Source organism: Ictalurus punctatus, chromosome 17 (genome assembly GCF_001660625.3).
Source record: "Ictalurus punctatus breed USDA103 chromosome 17, Coco_2.0, whole genome shotgun sequence".
NCBI lineage: Eukaryota > Metazoa > Chordata > Actinopteri > Siluriformes > Ictaluridae > Ictalurus > Ictalurus punctatus.
This window is the reverse complement of record NC_030432.2, coordinates 21,442,793-21,467,337: the sequence shown is the minus strand read 5'-3', so window position 1 is coordinate 21,467,337 and position 24,545 is coordinate 21,442,793. Positions and strand designations below refer to the sequence as shown.

Here is a 24,545-nt window from a genome sequence, read left to right as displayed (position 1 = left end):
CCTCTCATAACGGATAACGGCTAACGTCACGCCGCAAAAACGCTTCGCAAGAACGCACGCGTGGTTAAGGCGGTTTTATCACGGTTATTTCAGGAGATGACGGAGTCGCTCGGTTGGCGCATGCTCGATGGCGGTTAATGCAGCTGTGGATTTGAGTGACATTTAAAGGTAACTATCGTTGCTTAAATTTATGGCCGAGCTCAGCAATGCCCCCAGGTGCAATCCTTTCTGCACTGGACGAAAATGTCACACGTAGCTCCCAGAGCCGCGATAGGCCCGTCCAGAGAGAAAGACGCAAGACGAGCGTGTGCGAGAGCGATCCGTTTTCAACTGCTTTAGCTTTCGCAGTCAAGTAAATCAGTGACATTTCTTACAGGAGACGCTAATGCCTCGTTACAGAAGCCGAGGCGCCGATCGAGGATAGACGAACTGGATCTGTAGCTGTCAGCTATTATTACAGTCATTATCTGTTAAATAATGGATTGTTTATGAAAAGTTTGCGCTCTTAGTAGCCCTCTCATTAGCCACTGTGTGCTCTGTGACAAACATAAATAAATAAACGAACCGTTTTTGAATTCTGTTTTCTGTTACTGTTGGCAAACTCTGCACTAATAAGTCTTTTCCACTGGATAGTTTGGTTCGGTAGGATATGGTTATTACACCAAATTCAGAGCTATCCGTACCAGGTTCGAGTATCCTTCTCCCATCACACTGTGAGTGCTGTGAGTTGCTATGATGGTGAACACGATTGGTAGAACACTAGAATTTGGTTTTTTACAACCTCACCAGGTCTCTGGTTTACAAGTTCTCGTCATGTCTGTGTGTGGTTCTAATGAGTTTTCTGGCTTCCTCCTACTAAATCACCTTTAGGTGTTCTTTAGTTGGGCAGCCCTTATGTGGACAGTGGTAGCTTAGTGGTTAAGACCTTGACGCACTGCTAAGCTAGCACTGCTGGTCTCCTGAGCAAGGCCTTTAACCCTCAGTTGAATAAATGAGATAAATGTAAGTCGGTCTGGATAAAGGCGTCTGCCACATGCCATAAAAGGAAAAGAAAGGTGAAAGGTGTGAATGTTTGTGGTGTCCTGCCATGGAGTGATGTGCCATAAAGGGTGTGTTCCCGCCTTGTTCCGTGACTCCAACCAGGAATGAGATTTTCTTTGCACACGCTTATCTACTATTTCCTAGGCGAATTCTCTATTAAACAGCGAGTTTACAGTCGCTGAGTGACCCAAACAAAGGCGAGGGTGCCAATACTTTAGTCTTAGAAAGTTGGCAGCTGTTATATAAAATATGACCAAAAAAAAAAAATGCAAAGAGTTCCACGTCCAAGTGAACTCCAGCTCGGTTCGAGTGTACTGTAGTGTGAGAGTGATTCGACTCCGAATCGACTCACCTGCAGAGAGCGAATCGAAGAAACGCAAAGTATCGATTTCGCTCTGATTCGGACTCTGCGAACGGACGAATAGGTGTCAGTAAAAGCACGATTAAAGTTCTGTACGTGTATACATGTGCGGTTTGTCTTGTGGTGTGTTTCTGTGACGACCGACAACGAAACCATTTCTCACTGACACTAGAACCTTATACGTTGGTACTGAATAAGGCGTCCTATAGAATAGAAATGTAAGCTTAAAAATGATTTCTAAATTAGACGGCTCGGTTGTCTGTCTTTAATCTGTCGCCGTGTTTATGTGCGTGTGTGTGTGTGTGTGTGAGGTCTGGAGCTGGTGTTCGCTGTGTTTGATTACGTGTATAGGGGAGGAATGTAAGGCCACTGAAGCCTCCACCTGAGAGAGAATACGTATAATAGGACATGTTGTCCTGCCCCCACTGACAACGTTAATACCACAGTGTTCATACCCTCAGTGACTACACACACCTGTACAAACACTTGGGAAGAGCTGAGGAGTGAGCTGTGGGTATGCATGCGAAATGCACACACGTTACACTCATTCAAACATGTTAGGATTTGCTTTATTTAAATAGGCTTTTAATACACGTGTTTACTTTTAATGATTCGCTTCTTAATAACAGATACACTAGCTTCTCTGGTAATCTGTTTTTTTTTTTTTTTTTTTTTTTTTTTTTTTTCGAAGCAGGTGATTTCAGTCAATCATGTTTAGGCATATTTTTGCGTCAGATAACCGCTTTACCCCAACCATGGGAGCTGAAACGTCAGTTCTGGATGTGTCGGGAAAACTAGTGTATATTTCGGTTGGCTTTCTGTCCACTCATTACATGGAAAAGATATTATTCGAGTCTGGCTAGTGCCTTCCTCTCATCAACTGGAGGCTACAACCTGGACATTGCTGAGGACGGTACCGCTTGAAGTACCATGAAATGGTTCTGGACCTCAATTCCACATGGACGTTCTCGCTGTGGTTGCTGGGACTACGGTTGCTGCGATGTCCTTGGGACTGCGATTACCACATGCGGTTTTACACTCAGGTCTCCTTTAGTGAACAGTGGACTAGTTCAACAAACAGACTTCATATAAACACCATAATGACCTTTCTTTTACTCTCACACTATCCGGCGTTACCCAGATGAGGACGGGTTCCCTTCTGAGTCCGGTTCCTCTCAAGGTTTCTTCCTCGTATCATCTTAGGGAGTTTTTCCCTCACCACCGTCTCCACCGGCTCGCCCAATAGGGATAAATCCACACACTTAAAATCTCTATCCTGTGTTTATATGTTTCCGTAAAGCCGCTTTGATATAATGTCCGTCGTTAAACGCGCTATACAGATAAAATCGAATTGAATTCCTTTTCTATTTTTTTAATGTCTAATCCTGAGGCGAATGTGTGTTGTTCTTAGGCCTGTCACGATATAGTACGATCTACGGACGTGACGTCGATCACTTTACCTGACCTCGATATTACCCGTCGTGCTTTTACATCTATGTTCGTTTAGACAGATTGTGAACGTCAGCACATGTAATAATATATCAAATGTGTGAATATTTTGTTTCATTTTTGCATTTTCTCATCAACTACAATACCGTTGACTAAAGGCTCGTTCACGCCACGGACGGTAGCGATAACGATAACGTTAACGATAAGGATGTCGTTCTAAAAATCGTTCTCAATATAAAAGAACAGCAGAGGCCACACCACAACTGTAACGGATTGTTTCACAGTGTGAGCATCACGGTCAGAGCGATTTCTTCCAGCTGACGGACGATAAAAACGCTGACAGCCGATCAGAATCCATCCTGCTTTAAAGAGCTCCAGCATTTAAAGCAGCAGACGACATAACTGCGGTTATCGTAAATAGTTAGCGTGAACGTTCCTGGTCTGAACAGGCCTTAACATTCGACGCCATTTTTGTCCGAGTAAAATTGACCAACCTTACTAAATATGACATGACGAAATACTGACTAAATTTAAAGGATATCTGAATATTGTCTAATATTCTTAAGAATTAAAAGCTCATCGCTCTTTGAAAAGAGTGTATCTGCGTTCTTACGCTATTATATTATCCTTCTATCAGTGGCGTAAAATGGTCTTAAAATGACAATAATATCGTTTATTGCAATTAATTCTGGGACAATATATCGTCCAACTAAACGTAGTTATCCTGACAGGCTTATGAGAGCTATATGACTGCTTTGCGCTGCTCGGTTTCATCAGCGTTTCAACAAAACTGCACGTTCCTGATTTGGAATCAGTTGCATGTGCTGTCGCTACGTTGGCGATGAATATTACATCACCGTGATTAGTTCTAGTTTCTAGTCTCTTGACTCTTGTCGTGGAGCCAATCGTTCGGATTTGTCGTTTTCCCGCATCGTAGCTACTTTGCATCGAATCGAGAGCAAAATAAAGACAATTCAAATGTTGGCCGTCATGCCGTTGCTTGCTGTGCACGTAGAAAGAGAAGTCGCTTGCTAGTGTGAATGTGGGAGAAGTTATAGTTATAAAAAGCAGAAGTCTATAAGGGTGGTGGTGTTGTTTGTTTGGGGTTTTTTTTTACGTTTGTTGAACCTACTTGTCCTCCGGGCAACTCTGAATAAAAAATGACTAGACCGAACATACAACCTTGCCCCTGGTGCTCAGACTGCTGAATTGTTTCACACACTGTCCTCGGCTGAACCGAGCCAGACTCTCAACCCGAGGTAATGATACAAAAGAAACTAGCGGGGGATCGATTTAAAGGCCCATTTCTCTGGCCTTAGATAGCGTTGGCGAGATAGCACACTGGCCTTATCTCCCTCTACATGTGGCATGCTACCAGCTTGGGTTCATGGAGGCAGTGAATTATACACGCTTCGCTCCGGTCCCTGCCTCAGTTTGCCCTCCGGTTTGCTCTATCTGAGCAGCCCTGAGATAGGGAGGATCTGTGTCAAGGTTGAGTGACTCACCATAACACAAACAGGATAGAGTACACACAGCAAAGTTCGCATCAGGTTCATTTAGAGTGTGTACACAAAACTGCCCGTGTTGTATTTTTTTTCTATTTTGCATCATTTAGGTCACGATAGAAGTACTACAAATCCGAGGGAAGCCGAAGGTCCTCTGTAGTGTAGCTGAAATCACTCAAGACCCCGATAACACAGTTTCGCAATTGATTACACGCACTGGAAGGAGTTGTTTAGCATTGCATTCATTCATTCATTCATTCATCTTCACTAAGGGCTTTATTTTAACCCAAGACGGGGACAAAAAAAAAAAAAACCATCACAGAAATTCTAATGGTTTTCACTACAAATACCATTACAAAACATCAGCTAACCATTAAAACCATTGCCATCACTGGTCCTTAGTGGTATACACTATAGATAACATGCCACCAATAGAAAGCAACAAATGACCAGTAGAGACCCACAGGGACCATTAGAGTTCCCATTAAAACCAATACAATTCCCATTAAAACCAGAGGTTTTTTTTTTGTTTGTTTGTTTGTTTTTTTTATTCAGCTGAGCAGCCTTGATGGGATTCCAGACCATCACATGGCACCATACACACACACACACACACACACACACACATACACATATTCACACACTCATTCACACCCAGAGAGAATTTAGCATAGCCAGTGCACCTACTGGCATGTTTTTGGAAGATGGAAGTAAACACACGCCCAGTTGATTAGCATGGTTCATAAAAGCATTGACGTGCAGCTAGCTAGTTAGCTGAAGTTATCCTGTCTTATTTCATTTCTTTACTCAAAAGTGGCGCAAAATCCTAAAAGTCACTGACGACGATGCTCTTTCTTGCAGGACGTCTAACGGGCTTCCCGTGTGTTTCATTGACGCTGTAACTTTACATTTCTCTGCGATTTAAGCTCAGATCGCAGCTTAAATGTTAGCAATAATTAATCCTGCTAATATGCTCAAAGTCCAATGCTAATATCTGATCAAATACTGCTTCCGTTTACACTGGAAAAAGCAAACATTTCTCAGGCATGTCTTTAAAATCACATTGTAAACGCCAAATTTATGACGCTGCTCTGAACACGTCGTGCAAGCGTAAAGCGTCCGTCCTAACACTGCACTCTTTCACCTCGAGCGTGATTGATGATTTCGGGCTGTAAAAGTAGTCCAGGGTTTAAACTAGTTCATAGCAGGAGTTAAGGCTCGAATAATTGATTGCATTCTCATTTCCATTCCATTAGTGCATTAAGAGTTGGGGCAGATGATAACCTACATCAATATCACACATTTCAGTATTGATCGCTTGTATTGAATGAGAGTGGATGCATGCTAGCATCAAGAATGCATGCATTAGCTTAAACGCTTTAGCAGCTGCCGCCGTGTTAACTAGCGCTACGCCGAACGGAGCTGGGTGTAGTGTTCGAGTAAATGGTAGAAAATGAAAAGATGATGGAAGTGGGATATCTTCTGTACAGCGACCCAGCCGCATGTTTTTCTTTAGCAAACAACGTCAGAAATCAGTGTGTAGTTTCCCCAAGCCAAAGTCCATGGTTAGTTCAGAAAGTTCACAGGTTGCGCTTTGGTATCGACCAGCGTTTCAAGCTCGTTACAGCCGTCTACACAGAATCGGCCATGGTTCAGATGAATTTCTGACCGATCGAATGCGGATTTGAGGCGTGTTTGATCAGTTTTACGGCAACAGAAAAAGAGGCCCAAAAAATAACAAGATATCGTAATCGAGCTTCATCACGTGATTGCTGATATATGTGCGCATTTTTGTATTGAAACTTAAAATGTAAATGAAAACGAGGCTTTTTCGAATTATATATGCGTACTTAATAAAGCAACAGAATATTCAGAACATGTTCCATCCATCCAACCATTTTCTATACGACTTATCCTACTGGGTCGTAGGGAACCTTGAGCTTATCCCAGGGAGCATGGGGCACAAGGCACAATCACACACACGTTCATACACTACGGACACTTTGGACATGCCTTTCAGCCTACCATGCATGTCTTTGGAATGGGGGAGGAAACCAGAGTACCTGGAGGAAACCCCAGCAGCACGGGGAGTACACCCAAACTCCGCCCACACAGGGCTGCAGCAGGAATCGAACCCCCGACCCTGGCGGTGAGTCGAACGTGCTAACCGCTAAGCCACCGTGCGCCCATATATCCAGATGATGTCAGAATTAAAATACAATTATCTTGAAGTCAAACTACACCCAGTATCCACTTTAATAGGAACACCTGTACACCTGCTCATTCATGCAATTTTCCAGTCCGTCAATCATGTAGCAGCTGAGCAGTGCATTCAGTTATGCAGAGCTTCAGTTAATGGCGTGAAAAAGACCAGGTGAATTTTTTATTTCCGGTATCGTAGCCTCGGATTTGGTCTCGGCTGACGGGACCGGAACTCGATGGGTCCTTCTGCAGTTGTAGCTCATTCATCTCAAGGTTTGACGTGTTGCCGTTTCGAGACGCTTTTCTGCCCACTACCGTCGTGAACTCCGAGCAAAGCATGAATGTAGTACCTGTCGCTGGCTTGTCGAGTGCCCATCGTTAAGTACGCTATACAAATAAAACAAGTTGAAACCTTCATGCATCGCTGTCCTCCCTAAGAAAGGAGTTTCGGTTGAACTGTTGGTTGAAATGTTTCTAAAAAAAAGTTGGAAATGATAAATGGTAGACCTCGAGGCATGTTTTTTGTTTTTGTTTTTTTGGTGCATTTTTTTGGTGTTGCTATTGGCAGGATCTGCACTAAGTGTGTTTCTGTGGCAAACATTTTTCACTGAAACCATGAGCATACCTGTGCCAACTCCTGTATGCTGAATCAGATGTCCTATAAAATAGAAACGTAATAAATCTCATTGGTCCGCTGTGCGTTATTTGGCTTACGCAAGCAGAATATTGGGCGATCCAGAGACTTTTGATTAAATTGTGCTCTAAGCCCCAGTTTGATCCTGCCATCTAGGGATCATTGCAGTCCTGCTGGCTTTGAACTAAAAATATTTAGCCAACGTATTGACATGAGTGATCGGTTTGCAAAAGCGAAGTCTCCTTACAGCCCCTTCAATTATCCATTCATCCTTCAACACAGATTAACATGGCAACCTAAATAACTTTAGTTTTTTTTTTTTTTTCTTCTACAACCCCCCCCCCCCACTCCACCCCACCCCCATTTCCAGAGCAATAAAGGCCGTATTTATTTTTCTCTCTATTCAATTTGCCTGGCTCCAGGGCCATGTGGGTGAAGACTAAAGAGATTACAATACAGGAGGGGGAATCAATCGCTGCTTTTCATTTTGCTCAGCCAAGCCCAGCCCGACGGGACTGTTTAGAGTTGGCCCATCACATGTAGAGAAAGCTTAAGCTGAATCGGTGAAGAAGGGTGCAAGCACACCTGCTTTTGTGGAATAATCAGAGCTCGGGGCATGTCTGCACACAACACACACACATTTTTACACAGGGCAAAAAGCCACATTCAAACACAGTGGAGAAGATATTCTTCTTTTCCTGTTTCTTAATAAATAATGAAATATGCGTAAAGTATTAAATACGTATAGGATTCATGATATACTAAAATGCTTTGGGGGTCGTGCTGTTATAGGAAAATAATCAATGACTGGTTGATGTGATAAGGCGGAGTCGGAGTTACTGTTACCACCCCCATTTTTGTCTATTTATAAGCACATCCTGAAGTGTTTTTATTTCTCTTATACCACAGCGATTAGAATGTTTCCTTTATTCACGAATGTATTTATTGTTACATTGAACGTTGTGGAACATCCACGAATCAAGTTAGTTCTTATTCTCACTATCCTGTTACCGCTGTCCAAGTGCTGACACTGGAGACTCCTTCCTTCAATGTTAAACAAACGTCTCCTTATAGACTTCACGCTAGCAGAGATTGTGTGTTTATGTGCAGCTGCAACCTATCAGTAACGTACGGGAGCGCTACTGTCTGAGCCGCTGTTATAGAAAATAAATCTAACCTTCTGATCAGTTGAGAATACTACATAGTGAAAAAAAGTGTACAAAGCATCTAAACTCTTTATCCGTGAGTGTATGTCAGTCCATACAGGATTTCGTGGAGTTTTGTTGGTAAACGAGACCTTTTAGCTGTACTCATGTACTCGACGCACGTGAATCGAAGAGCGCTTTGGCTGGACGCGCGTCGTGATGACGTCACATGACGTGTCTCGGCGCGAACCGGCAGAAAATCTGCGGTGATTTAGAAAAATAGTATTGGAACATTGCGGATTTTGATTCCGCATGGATTTCTGCGTTCGCACAATCGCGAAATCCTGGAGAGGCTGGTATATTATATAAGCAACGTAAAGCCCTGAAGAGCAGAGGGAGAGTGAGGCGGGATGACGCGCATGTGGAAATGGCCGGAGCTGGACAGTGGGTGGTGGGGAGAAGGAGCAGTGGAGTGTGCACTCCGGAGTGCATTGGCCCGTTGGAAATCACTTGATGTGCTTCACAGAGCTCGATGTGCCTGCCAGCCGCTCTGACAGCAGCCCAGCGGGAACCGCGCTCAGATTCCTCACGCTCACCCGCCACACAGCAGAACTGACTCGCTCGCCATCCTCTCGACTTCTCATTCGAGTTTAAACTTTGAAAGACCGGTTCCGGATGGGAGAAATAACACGCACACACCCACACACACACACCCATAGAAACAGACTGTAGGGCACTAATATACCACAGCGCTCTTACGTTCTTGATTCTGATTGGTCAGAATGTGTTGATTCGTTTTCTTTAACAGCAGCTCACAGGCAAATCACACGCACTCGTTCCGTTATCGTTTTGAACGCACGACATAATCTAAGGCTAATGCTAAAAAATTTAAAAGTGGTGTTATTTAACAAAGAAAAACATATCTAATCATTGAAACGCTGAGGTCTTCTGTGAGGAGACGTTTATTAAACGTTTATGGAAGCACTCTACTCTGCTCTACTGCATGTTGGGAGTTTCACCCACATGTTTCATTCCTCTGACAGTATACCACAGCAATCTGATAACACTTTGTGCGTCACGAAGTACTTTTATCCGTTTATCGCTACATTCAATGCTGTGGAACATCCACGAAACAAGTTCCCGTTGTCACTTACATTATAGTAGCTGTAAACATCCGTTTCCTCACCAGCCTCTCTTTTTTTCTCTCTCTCTTAACGTTAATGAGACAAAATAAAACCACAGCTTGTCATGTTACAGAGACACCGCGAAGGGCAAAGTGTCAAAAAACCGACCGTTACAAAGCGCTAACACTGGAGAGACCTTACAGAAAACTGCACCGTTATCAACGATTACACGTTGTTTATTTTTATCCGTTTTCATTGGTAGGCTCGGGTAATGTGGAAGATCCGTCGTTGCATTAGAAATCCTTGTTACTATAGAAGCGAGAATGTATTAGAACGATCGCATGAATAGAAAACTGTCATTTTCCTTTGAGTTGGTGTTAGAAAAAAACAAAAACAAATCAAGGCCATCTGACCAATCAGAATTGAGAATACAGTGCTGTGGTATAATAACACACACACACATTATATATATATATATATGTGTGTGTGTGTGTGTGTGTGTATACATATGTATGTATATATATAATATATTATATATATATATATATATATATATATATATATATATATATATATTTTTTTATATATATATATATATATATATATATATATATGTAATACACAGTAATGGTTATGTTAGAATTAACACAGGAATTTTTATAAGATATTTATAATGTGATATCTATAAAAAGCTGAGGTTTACAACAATATATAAAATGTAAATGCGTGAGATTGCGTAATGTATACGAGTGCGTATATATGGTTGTATTCTTTTTCCAACACACATCCTGAAACATCTTTTTCTCCGTCCATTTTTCCCCACCCGTCTCTGTCAGTGGCAAAGCAAATGAGCTCAGCGCGTCCGCTGTTATTTCTACACATAATAGCCATCACTTGTTTGCTCATTAATATGCGGCTAAAACACAAGCGGCCCTGTGATTTAACCAGCTTCTGCGTTTATACAAAGACAGGTTGTTAACAGAGCATGGCTAATTTCTGAAACATATTTTGGTTTCGCATTACACCTTGCCACTCTGATCGGAATCCCTTCGGACCCTGTTTGGATAGTTGCCAGGAGTTACCTCTGATTGGCTCCACACACACATACACACACATCTGCTTGGCAGAATAAGTGATTTGTCTTCGGGGAGCTCTTTCGCCCTGCTGGTGGGATGAGACGCTGTGCCTGGTATTGATTTGGTTGGTGGGCTGAGGGATATCTCTAGGGAGCTAATAAAAATAATTACGAAAAGATCATCAAAGCTCAGCAACCTTCTGCCCTGCACATGAATAAATATGTGATAAAATTAATCAGAGGGGAGCTGAGGCTGCTTGTGTGGTCAACAGAGACGCATTTTCGACTGTAGAGTAGGCGTTACGTACTTTAGGTGATGCACGACTACTTATTTTGGCTAATTGACCAGTCAGCCAAAAAAGTTAAGATTAACAGACTAGAAAAATCAGTACTTAACTGTAATTCCCTCGTCACTGTGTGGGGTTTTTCTAACTTCAAGATGTATCTTTCGATTTAAAATAAATCATTAAAATGGACCGGTTTTTAATGTAAAGCTTTAAAGGTGAGACTGTATCTGTGTCTGTAGGACTCCGGTCAGCTCTGAAGGTGTTTTCTGTACTGACTTGGTCTTATCTCGGATTTATCGGCACGTATAGTCGGACTTTTTGAGCGTTGGTCTCGCTAAATATGGTCTCGGTTTCGACAGAGAGTCCGTGTTGTTTTTTCATTTCTCATGCACAAAGATTGACAAGAACTCATTCCTTCTTCGAGAAAACAACCTAATCACGGGCACGAACGAATGAAGCCAAATAGCTGAAGTAAAGGTCTTGAAAAGGATTTGATGGTTTTCAGCCTCGATCTTGACTCAATCTCGCTGTCATTTGGACTTGATTCGTGGGTCTCGACCCCTTTAAGACTCTAGGATGCATACTAAAGTGACCAAAGTTGTAGGTTTGGAGCTAGCACTCCGACAGTAGGGGAAGTTACAGTTTTGTAGCCTTTTTACTGAGAGTGTAGGCTAAAAATGACACTTTGAGCTGAGCCATATCACTCATGACATCACGACATGACCTAGCTTTGGGACTGAAGGATTTTTGTCAGGAAATCACGAGCTAAAATCCCAATGATGCTATAGACCATCTGTGGCCAGGAGTTTAAAGAGCATGATTGCCCTCCCAAATGGAAGAATGAGTCAAGTGGGTTTCAAGTCAAGTGGGTTTTACTGTCATTCCTCTATACAACTCGTATACGATGGATACTCGAATAATAAGGACAATAAATGGACATGACAGTGCATGCTAACTAGACATGACAACAGAAGAGTTTTGCATGGAAGAAACCGGTCTCGAAACTGTAGACTGTACATCAGAGGTTCTCGACCGGTTTTTGACCGTTGACCTCTTTTTAAGGACTACAAATTCTCACGACCCTGTAAGGCGGTGAACCCTGCTCACTGTAAATAAGTGCTAGCAAATGTTTAGAGTTGTCAGTGTAGTCGGGTTCACGTGTTGCATTTTCACAAAAAGCACAATGTGCAAATATCTGTACATATTATAAACATGCATTAACACTGTATATGATCTCATAAAGTTCATTAATTCAGTGTGATTTGCACTTTCAGTGTGTTACCCATACCAGACGTATGCTGCGGCGCTAGGCTACAGACTGAAATATCACGCATGTATTTTGTATTTTGGATACCAAATACACATTTTTATTTTTTATTTTTATAAATGTCTGTTGTAAAGTCCTTCATGATTAACAAGGCAGCGTGTTGGATGCGTCACGCTGTGGTCTGGCGTATATTGAGCTCGAGTGGACCTCCGATCTGAATGGTGGCTAATGATATTAAGAATAATCTGACAATTTCGTTTATTGTTTTAAAATAATCCGTAAAGCATGTCGCTGCACACTGTAAATAACGGTTGGTTAAAACCTCTGGTGAACCCATCCACCTTTGCCCTGTGGTATTATGGTATTTGGGTAGAAAAGGCGGGGCAGCATCTTACCATTGTAGAGTGGGATGTGTCTTAATTAGTCCGGGTGGGTGTTGTTCTCCTTCCTTTCAGTTCAATGAGGGAAATGGACATTTGGCTGTATGTATGACATTTGGCACATGTACACCAGTGGCCACCAACTTTCTTCCTTGAGATCTGTCTTCCTGCAGGTTTCCTCTCCAACCAAACTCTAACACACCTGTTTTAGTTGAACAAGAACTTCTTAATTCGATGGACAGGTGGCCATGATTATAGTTGGAGCTAAAGTCTTTAGAAAGGTAGATCTCCAGGAACAGGGTTGGTGCCCACTGATATACACCAACTAGGGCAGTTACGGTCTCTTCATATGATGCTATGAGTGACATTTAGAAAATATGTGTTGGCTGGCTATACCCATCTCAGTGGAATATACCGTCCTGGATAATGGGCTGAGAACTGTGTAAAAAGTACAAAGTCACCTTAACGAGACAAATCGAAGCTGTTGAGTAGTCAGTGCAACCCCTAGCTCATGTTTGGCTAACAAACCACATGGTGTGTAGGTGTCCATGAAAAGAGAAAATCCATATAAATCCACAACTTAATGTTCATATGGAGAGAAAGAAACAAAAACAAAGCACCATTTGCCCTGCTTTGAGATGGCGCTTCCCTCCATACCTCCCACTATGTATTCTCTGCATTCTCCTTTTTCCCCTTCATTCATCATCCTTTTCTAAATGCATACGGGACAACCTGATGTACAGAGGATAAAATTAGCTCCACCCCCCCATGCGGCAGAGCAAGGAGCACCATTGGGAAGACAGCATTGTCCTTGACCAGCACGTAAACAATGCCTCATATTACAGCATCCCCCCTGAGGACTCTGTGCATCCATAGAAACCATGTCCTTCTCCCAGTTCTTCTTGAGAGGGAACAGAAGAGGTGTACATCCTTTGATCCTGAAATTCAATTCCATCGGTTTGAAAAGTAGTGGTGCAGCTGTCCAAGGTTGTACCCTATCATCAGAAGATTGGGCTCGGTATCTTCAGGACTGGCCATCCTTGACCAGATGTCCAATAGAAGATAATTGGTCCTGTTCTTTAGGTGGGATCGTCGGACTTCCTGATTCCTCTGTCACTATCAAAGTGATGTTAGCTCACATCTAGAGAACAGAGCAATTAATGTTGCCCTCAAAGCAAGTCCGGGTTCTCTAGGAGTACACGAGAAGCACTCGAAACGATGTGGCAGCTGATTTGACTGATCTTGGAGGAAATACTTGCTAGACCTCTTCCTTGTACATTGGTATCAGTCCTGGTACAGGGCTGGGGTCCAGATGTGAACCTAGCATAGTATTTCACCGAAAGCAACATAAAGAATATTGTAGCAGAGCCGATAAGCATATAAAAAAATTGCAAATAGGTCAGCGACTCTCGTTTTTCTAAAAATGCACTAGCTCTGTAGATCCTCTGTTATGGGTTTATACAGTCACATGCATTTCGCATTTCAGACGAGGACTGTCTAAGGCATGGAGACATTAGTTCAGAAAGGAAAGAATTTTCTCAGGCGTTCATAAAAAAAAAAAAAAATTATTTAATTTCCCCATCTCTTGTCTGATTTTTGAACTGCCAATCTGGTCAAACACTGAAAATATTTAAAGATAACTGGACAAAGACATGCGCATTTATTCTCCTAGCATCAAATCCAAAGCAGATGTCCGTGGCGCTAGTCAAAAGTGGTGGCGTTAAATGGTTACTGTTGTTGCAATTCAGTCATGTCGGTCGACCATTGTGAACATCAGATTTTATATAACATGACCTTTAGAAATTTTAGTTTAATAAGCCTGGTTAGGAAAGTGCTCGCTAGCAATGGGCTCCTTATTTGATTGAGTAGCTGTATAATAATGGCAGCTTTTCATGCCGTAACCTTTCCTTTTTTTTTTTGTAATTTCTAAAATGATCCCATTTTGACCCCACTTGCACACATGCAGAACGTCCTGTTCATCCTCTTTCATACGGTGATATAAGGCGGGTAGTGGGTGAAATAACCGTGGTGTTATAGCAGAGGTCTAAAGGGGAGTAATGACTCTTTGATTGGAGCAGGCCTGGACCAGAGTGAAGTGCACTCGTCTGAACTGCAGAGAGCCCTTGATTGCACAACAACCTATGATCACATTAGGAGAGGGCACCGGTGAGAGGCTTTTACATAAAACAGAAAGAGACCGGGGGACGGAAAAGTGCTTCTACGGAATGAAGCAAATTGATTTAGCCTGAGGAATGCTGAGGAAATATACCTTAGCCTTTCGGTTTGATCTGCTACGTCCCCGTGCGTCAGAGGAGAAACAGTGTTGGGATTGAAGGTATACAGTATAGATTTATCTTTTATATGCGTAGACCAGTGAGGTCAATGCAATCACGGTAAAACGAAGTTCCTTCCATTTTCTTGATTGTTTACAGATAAGTGGGAAGCATTAATTATGGCCCGTGATTGGATAATTGGAGTAGATCATTTTAGACTGAACTGATTACGTGTGTCACGTCTAAAGGTGCCTGCTTTAAGAGATAAGACAACAACATATGTGTGCGTGGCATGCCAAGAAAATACACAAATCTGTTTTACAGCTCTACATGGTGAGAAGCACACTTGGCACAGCCATGGTGATCCCTCGCGCGTTTGCCTTTACCCGTTTTTTTTTTTTTTTTTTTTTCTTGTTCTCAGCAATCACACAGGCATCTGCTGAGTACATTTTTTTCCTCCTGCTGTAGAGAAGCAGCGGGCAGATGGTGGCTCAAGGTTTAAGTGATTAGAGGATGTAGATCGGAATACAAATTGGATTAAACGAAATTAAACCGAACGAAATTGAATTGCGTGGCCAGTGCTGATGTCTTTGCCTCATCTATGTAAAACCTCTGCCAGTTACTCAGCACTGTAGAAGGGAAGCAGATGCTTCAATCAGGTAGCCGTGTGTGTGTTTGTGTATGTTTGTGTTTGTGTGTGCAAAAACATTTTGTTCATTAAATAGCATTTTATGCAAAAGTCAGGACTTAAGACCGGAGTCCTCGTTTTGAATACGGAGAATTTTCGCCAGCGATCCTCACATGGCCGACTTATTCTCTCCGTAGTAAGAAATGAATATCGGCGTACTTATCTGGAGAAATCTCAGTCAGTCCGTACAGGATTTCGCGGAGTTGTTTTGTGATCATTGCCACTTGCAGAGATTTTTGCGCTTTCTAGTGGAAACCTACTCGAATTGGTGAAGTCGCAATTGCACAAAATTGTTCCGTACGCTCTTTCGCAGTGATGTTAGTTGGTAAACGAGACCTTTCAGCTGTACTCGTGTTCAACACACGTGACTCGGAGAGGGGTTTGGCTGAATGCGCGTCGTGACGACGTCACATGACGCGTCTTGGACCAAATCTGCGGAAGTTCTTCGGTAACTTAGAAAAATTGCAGGTCACTCCGAATATCTCGGCGTTTACTTGATTTTGCGTTCACCAAATACTGAAATCCTGGAGGGACTCCTCAGTGGCATTTGGTGAGAGCGTGCCGATCATGGAGGACAACGAGCAAAAAAGCGATCCAGGTTTCTGATAGGAGCAAATCTTATTAATCTATTACAGAGATGATCATGCCAGTCTAATCAGGCCATTCCGAGTGTTATTGTGAAGTAGATCAGGACCTGGAGGTCATGACATAGCATGAACGGTGAGCTGTGTGTGTGTGGCTGTTAATAAATCATCTCACGTCGCACTTACGTACCAGATCACTCGTCATGAAAAGTAATGCCACTTTATCCTTGTCGTCGTTGTCGACGCCGATCTTCAATCCTCAGCACACAGGCATCCAACATAAACAAATAATATAGATTCTGGCTTAGACGAATGGCAAGAGGCAAGAAGAGAGTAGAACATGTTTACATTACGTTTACATACACCTTTTAAAGACGGTCTAGTCTTTAGCGGATTAGATAATGACCCATTCGTCGCTCTCGCGGTTGTTGAGCTTCACAGTGGCCCGTTTCCTGTCTGTTACCCCACTTAGATAACAGACAGCAGCTCTGATCGTTAATCAATGAGAAGGAAATGGCAGGGATTAGCCAAAATTAGTTGGGGTGTGGAGAAGTCACCTCTTCTAAACCAGGGGTCAATACAACACACTGGGAGGCAATTGACGTTATGGAGTCTTTAGGAAGGGATGACGCCCATCACACTCTCTCTCTCTCTCTCTCTTACTTGATTTACTCTGTTATAAACATGAAAAAGGACGCCGTTTCGTTCTGGCTGCACCGTGTATCTATCTTGTCCCGTTTCTTGTTATCAGATCCACACAGTTAGCTGGGATTATACACAACCCGCATTCAAGCTCTTATCAGCCTACTAGACAAAAAGCCTCCTGTTTGTACTTTGCTTCCTCTACAAATCTCAACCCTCAGTTGTGTACGTCAGCATAACACCTGGTCCCCTGAGGGAGGTTCTCGTCCTTGTTTCTGTTGCTCAACTTGCCCCAAGCGTTTCCCTCTATCTTCTGAGCTATATATCCTTCATAACATGGATAGCATGACCTATATAGCCTTCACAACACACCTAGCATGATTATACTGTATACATTTACATTTTAATATAAAACGTTAGCATGAACTATATGGCCTTCATAACACACCTAGCATGATTATACTACAGTATATATATACTTAAGACAGCTAGCATCAATCATACTGTAAATATTCATAACACAACTAGCATCCCACATACCAGCTAAAATGAACTGTATAAGTATCCTTCTTAACACAGCTAGCATGAACTATATATCCGTCACAACAGCTAGCATGAACTATATATATTTCACAAGTTAGCATGAAATATATATCCTTCACAACAGCTAGCATGAAATATATATCCTTCACAACAGCTAGCATGAACTATATATCCCTCACAACATCTAGCATGAAATATATATCCTTCACAACAGCTAGCATGAACTATATATCCTTCACAAGTTAGCATGAAATATATATCCTTCACAACAGCTAGCATGAAATATATATCCTTCACAACAGCTAGCATGAACTATATATCCTTCACAACAGTTAACATCAAATATATATCCTTCACAACAGCTAACATGAACTATATATCCTTCACAACAGTTAGCATCAAATATATATCCTTCACAACAGCTAGCATGAGCTATATATCCCTCACAACATCTAGCATGAAATATATATCCTTCACAACAGCTTGCATGAACTATATATCCTTCACAACAGTTAGCATCAAATATATATCCTTCACAACAGCTAGCATGAACTATATATCCTTCACAACAGCTAGCATGAACTATATATCCTTCACAACAGCTAGCATGAACTATATATCCCTCACAACAGTTAGCATGAACTATATATCCTTCACAAGTTAGCATGAAATATATATCCTTCACAACAGCTAGCATGAACTATATATCCTTCACAACAGTTAGCATCAAATATATATCCTTCACAACAGTTAGCATGAACTATATATCCCTCACAACAGCTAGCATGAACTATATATCCTTCACAACAGCTAGCATGAACTATATATCCTTCACAACAGTTAACATCAAATATATATCCTTCACAACAGCTAACATGAACTATATATCCTTCACAACAGTTAGCATCAAATATATATCCTTCACAACAGCTAGCATGAGCTATATATCCCTCACAACAGTTAGCATGAACTATATATCCTTCACAACAGCTAGCATGAGCTATATATCCTTCTTAACATAGCTAGCACAAACTAATTCGTAAGACAGCTAGCTTGGACTATACTGCATATCCTTCTTAACACAGCTAGCATGTCTTCTACTGTATATATTTTACAACCCGGCTACCCAGTGTGTGTTCACACACACACACACACACACACACACACACACACACACACACACACACACACAGACACACATTCATGCAGTATTCATGCAGTGTAAAGAATGACCCACTCCCTTCAGCTTTTCTAAACTCCTTCTCCGAGGTAAACTATTCAAATCTGTGAAAAGAGTGGAAAAGGAGCATTTTAGAATCAACAGAGCGCCGTCACCACCAGCCACATCGTATTGAACCGTGTAAAGCTAGCACGGCAGCATTAGCCCATCAAGCTAAGCCCCTGTCTTTGGCCGGGAGTTTTTTAGGGGATCAGGGCCTGCTTTTGTCTCCGGCTGGTCCAAACTTCAGTAATGTAAATGCAGGGTGGCCCTTGGCTCCTTATCTCTGGGATTAAGACTCGCGCCGCACGCTCTCCCACACGCTATTATCATAAGGGCCAGACTCGGAGCGCAGCCTGCCAGCATCAACCATACACGAAGCAGAGCCATGCAGGGGAAGGCTCAAGGGATTAGCATTTTAACACAGTGTGGGTCTAACCCTTCGAAAGCCCTCTGTCATATGGGTCAGGTCCCAAATGGCCCGCTAGGACACCCGGAATTAGTGTTTTGGGTAAAAAGGTTGGAATTGTAGATGACGTGGGAAGAAAATAATACTTGGGATTGGCAGGTCAAAGACAGGTGGTGGGACTTCGAGGACTGGGATTCAAGGATTAGAGTGAAACTAAGAAGTCAATATTTATTTTATTTGAATTTATTAAGCTATTTAATTAGCCATTGGAATAACATTTTTAACAACAGGTAAAATAAAATAAAAATGATTTTGATAGGGTTTGTTTTTCATTGTGAAGTTTTTTTTTTCAGTCTAGCTTGAAATTAATGGACGTCATTATTTTTCTTTTATTTTCTTCTTTTTTTTTTCAATTTATTGTGCAGAATTGATGTCGGGATCGGAGTATTAAGGTAAAACCGCAGTGTTAACCACCTGGCGTTTGTAAAATCCAAACCAAAACTGTTCTGTTAGATCCTCCCGGTTATCCTGTATTGTTTTCGTACAACCCATAAAGAGCATCGACGAGCATGGGAAAGGATTTTCAGGCTGCCTTTCTATCAGGACTGTAAATATCGATCATCACTGAGACGAAGACAGTATACTGTGTATTGGGGATTTGAATACAAAGCGCATTATTTATTGTTGTTAGATAAAAACGATAGTCCGGTCGTGCCAAGTCGTGAACAGCAGAGGATTAAAGTCCGTGCCAGACAAAGATTAAGGCTGCTCTTGAAATAAATGACAGTCGGTATGGATTCAATCGAGAGGCTTAACACAGAAACCATTATACTTTAGAAAACATATACACTTATATACCACAGCTCTGTTTAATACTCCATTCTGATTGGTCAGCTCGGTTCTGATACGTTATCGTTTCTGTGGTAACAGCTCATTCACTAGGATTTAACTATCATGTGTAATCATTGATATGGTGAAGTGTCATGGTGAAGGAGTCCTCAGGGTCAGTGCTTTAAAGTTAAAACTGTAACTTCAGGAGATTATATTTTACATGTAAAGCTGTTTTTTTTTTTTTTTTTTTCCCCTTTTAACGTTAACAGAGAGAGAAAAAAGACCGCCTGGTGACCCTAACTCATGAATTCTGTTTGCGTTCTCCAGGATCTCGTCTGCGGCAGGAGGATTCGCCGCCCCGCATCGTGGAGCATCCTTCTGACCTGATCGTGTCCAAGGGCGAACCCGCCACCCTCAACTGCAAGGCCGAGGGGCGGCCCACGCCCACGGTGGAGTGGTACAAGGACGGCGAGAGGGTCGAGACAGACAAAGACGACTCTCGGTCCCATCGCATGCTGCTGCCCACCGGCTCCCTCTTCTTCCTGAAAATAGTCCACGGCCGCCGGAGCAAACCGGATGAAGGATCGTACGTCTGCGTGGCCCGTAACTACCTCGGGGAAGCAGTGAGTCGTAACGCCTCCCTGGAAGTAGCATGTAAGTCTCTGATTTTCACATGCACTCACGTTGGGTTCTTTATAACGTTCTCCGAAATTACCTCATGGCTGATTTTGGTCATTTCTGCTCAACCAAACATGGAATGACTGTGTGTATGTGTGTGTGTGTGAGTGTTTGCCAGGAGCCTGAAGGGAGGCTCCAACCTTGGAACATTATTTTCTTTGTTGTTTAATGTAGATTGCTGTTGGCCAATAATCGTGTGATTACATGGACATACAATTTTGGTCTGCGCCTAATACAGGAAATAACATACAATTAGAGTCTTAAAATAGACAGCAATCAGAACAAGTCATAAAATGGATGAAGGGTTAGAAAAGCCACGCATGAGAGCTCGCTTGAGCTGTATGGACTTAGACGATCTGGTCTTAAATCTTATTGGTTTTGTAAAAATGTGGTTTTGGTTAAAAAAAAAAAAAAAAAAAAAAATCATCCCTGCTTCCTTTCCATAGATCGAGGAAAGGCAGGCGAAGTCGTTCCTCGTGTTCTTTCTAAACACTCAACGTTTACAGGACATTTTTTCCAGAGCTACGTTTCTTAATTTTAGTTCCTTGTCTCCAGCGCCATGGTTTCAATGTTCCGTGTGCTGGAGATGGAAATGAAACGCAAGGCCAGGGAAAGACGGATTTGTGTGGTGGTCTTGGGGTTTATGATGCTGTCTGCCAGGAAGTCCAGAGGGAGGAATATTGGCAGATCGTAGCCGAAATGAGGACGGGTCTGAACTCTGCTCCTTATCCAGTGTGTGTAACATCCATTAGGACGAGGAGAACTTTCCAGGATTTGCTCAGGTCTTCATGGACGCCATCGTTTCATATCCCAGCTTTTGAGTCACATGACTTTTGCGTTCCTCACAGCACAAATTAAGGTCCAGGGAATACAGAAAACAGTGTTTTTTTTTTTTTTTATCAGGCTGGATATGTGTGCTAGCTTTTATAAAACTTCTCACGGGCCAGGTGTTAGAGGAGGAGTTTTATCAGGTCTAGCTCCACCCACTGGATTTTCGTTTGTGGGAAGAATTTCCCGAATGTCCGGCTTTGCTGCCCAATCCGAACGTCACTAGAGGTGAAAGATGGATGAAGTTACAGCGTTCCCGACAGCTCGTGCTTCCTGACATCGGACGCTCTGTTGCCTCTCGACCGATCAGGTCTCGCGCTGAGATTCAAGAAACAAACGTGAAGAACGAAATAAATTCCCGTACAAATGTTGTTTTACTCTTAATTTCTCCCCACTACTACGTGCAATGCAAAACAAAACATTTACAATCTACAATCTCTACTGTTCTCTCATTAGGTAGCGCTGGATACCGCACAATAATGCGTTTTGATGGTTTGGCAATCAAATAAACCACACCCCTCGTCCATGATGTCATCATGGCTGTATAAACCATCTGTGGCCTGAGAGTATATCTTTTCTGTTAAGCATCAATTAACATAGTTTTTTGTTGTTGTTTTTTTGAGGAATAAATTTGGTAAAGGAGCATTAGCTAGCATAAAGTTTCAGATCATGTTTTTTATTTGTATTTTTTTAGATTGTTAAATAATGAAATTGGGTTTAAACACAGCGTTTAAAGAGTGACTCTATTTTCATATTTATCAGCAGGAATTGAAGATGCTCAAAAGTGCTGCAGGGGAAAAGAAGTAGGAAAGGGAAGTGTGTGTGCGAGATGTAGTACGTGTGTGTGTATATATATATATATATATATGCGTGAAGCGGGTAGGGGGTGTTTGTTGCCACAGCAAGCTGCCTCTGATCTTCTCCCAGCTCTTGTGTGACTATGGTAGCAGCCCCCAGGTGCTAACTGTGTGACAGGCGCTTGATCTATCGATCGCTTTAAGAGGGGTCTCCTCAACCAAATGAAAATTCATGAAAAATTGATGAAGTCTCTCGATTATTCTTTTATTTCCCAGCTTTGCTCTTCTCTTCTTCTCCTTCTCTCTCTCTCTCTCTCTCTCTCGCTCTTTCTCTAGCGATGGGGATGAGATCTTAAATGGACTGTTGAACACTTTATAGCCTCAGGGGTGAAAGGTTAAAGGTCGGGAGCATCAAAAGGATGAAGGGATCCAGAAAGTACAGCAGGATGACTCCAAAAGAACCAATGGAAATGGGAGAAATAGTCAAAGTGCTAAGCCGAAGGAAACAATAATTTATAACATTTTGAATTCTGGATTCTGATTGGTCGGAAGGTGTCGAGTAATTTTCTATAACAGGAGCCAGCTGCCAGGCAAGTCACAGGTTTAACCTATGGCATTGCCCTCGATCTATTACGTTATCGTTTCTGTATTAACATTTCGTGTGACAGACGTGTAGAGTGGACGCTTCATATAAATGGTTTAAGAAAACGTGTGTAATCGTTGATACGTTGAGGTTTTTTATCTTTTGTCTTATTAACGTAAAAGAAAGGCTGGTGAGGGAACCATTGTTTAAACACTGGCTGCTACGCGAGAACAGGAACGAATTGTTTAGTAAGTGTTGTCAAATTGCTGCGGTGTAAACGGAATAAAACACTTCAGGATGCCACGTCATGCTTTATCCCTTACTTATTCGATGCTACAGGAGCACCGGTACCTTTACTCTAATGACGATTGTAGCGAATCCTCATTTGAAGACACTTTGAAACACATGCTGATGTGTTTCAGTACTTAACGAGGCTTATGAAAACCCTCACCCTTGTCTCATTTGTCTCCTCTTTCCTTTAAGAGTCAAAACGTCCCTCTTTGTTATGGTGTGTTCTTCAGTTCCCCGTGTCTGGTCCCGAAGCCCCAGAATGGGCGGTGTTGTGCCGTACAGGACCCCTGTGAGTTCTCTGAATAGGCATGTGGAAACAGATTGAAGGCAGGCGTCCTGCGCGCACCGCTGGAGCTGCCCGGGTCAGCGGGAGCCCGATCTGGGCCACGGAGCAGCGAGAGAAGAGCCTTTGAATGGAGCTCGCTGCATTATTAATATAAAAGCAGATTGGAGGGAGGTGCAGCGGGATTAGCTAGACTAGCGTATCGACCAGGAGCAACGTAGCAAAGCGTACACGCACAGGATGTACGTAGAAGTGGGTTTTCTTTGGAAATAGATCATTGTTAAATTTGAGGGGGAAAATATTGTTTTGTAATACTGATTTAACTCCGAGGACGATGAGGAATGATCTGGTATGACGTTGTTGTCGTTTATATCTACTCCATCTACTTTACTGTATAAAGTTGAGTGCAAAAGTTTGTGCACCCTCCAGGACCGCTTAAAATACAAGGCCTTCAGTTTAATACCTCAACAGCACTCTTACTTAACAGCTATTCGTTCATTAGATAGAACAAAACAGCGCTGTTGAATTCTGGATTCTGATTGGTCGGATTAGTAGTGCCGCTGCCAATCAAAGGTTTATACTCATGCGCTCTTTCGAAGACGTTATAATTTAGGGACCTGTATGTTTTGAGACATCAGGAAACGCGACGCGGTGAGGTTTTCTGTAAGGAGACGTTTATTTGACGTTTACGGAAGGAGTCTCCAGCGTCAGCGCTGGACTGCCAGTTTTCTGACATCGTCAGGACGGAGTGTTTTACACACTTTGTTTCTCGTCTTTTTTTGGTTTAACTTCAAGAGAGGGGATAGATAGAGGCTGGTGAGGGAACGGCTGCCGTAATGTGCTGTAAGTGAGAAGAGAAACCTGTTTCGCACGACATTAAACGTAACTATAAACGGATAAAACGCGCGACGTGTGAGTCGTTTGTAAAAAAAAATAAAATGTTGTAATCCTTGATGCATTGCTGCAGTGTAAGAGGAGTAAAACACGGTTATAGGAAAATACTCATCTAAAGTGCCATTTTATTCTTGCGTTTAATATTCGTGACTTTCCCTCCCACCCAACTGTCTTTCGTCCTACTGAGCTTTATTTCCTGTTCGTCTTATCTCTCCTGAGTTCCCTCAGCCTAATTCATTTTCTCTCAGAGACGGCCGAAAGATCCCTGTCTCCGATACGCAGTGAGCATAGCGGGTCCTCGTCTCTTCGTCTCGTCCTAATCTCGTTCTGCGTCTCTGTCCGGGATCGTGACTCGGGGCTCCGGCCGCGCTCGCCGTAGTGTCCCTATCTAGTGTGGAAGCGCTGTCAGGAGCGCTCGTTCCTTCCCTTTTCAGCATAAACTGGGTCAATGAGCAGGTTCATAAATCATTGTGAAGTGTGTGTCAGGCGGAAACGAGCTCCTTGTTGAATAAATTTGCCGGTGTGGCGGATT

General features: G+C 42.5%; 1 protein-coding gene across 10 annotated transcripts in view; it reads left to right on the top strand.

Annotated features, from left to right (window-relative positions):
* robo2 (roundabout, axon guidance receptor, homolog 2 (Drosophila)) overlaps positions 1-24,545 on the top strand; it is a 238,006-nt gene that overhangs the window by 5,465 nt on the left and 207,996 nt on the right. For all 10 annotated transcript variants that reach the window (XM_053687172.1, XM_053687179.1, XM_053687174.1 and 7 more), the window contains exon 2: positions 19,987-20,313. In XM_053687172.1, coding sequence (XP_053543147.1) covers positions 19,987-20,313 — 327 coding nt within the window. The remainder of the gene's footprint in view (positions 1-19,986; positions 20,314-24,545) is intronic.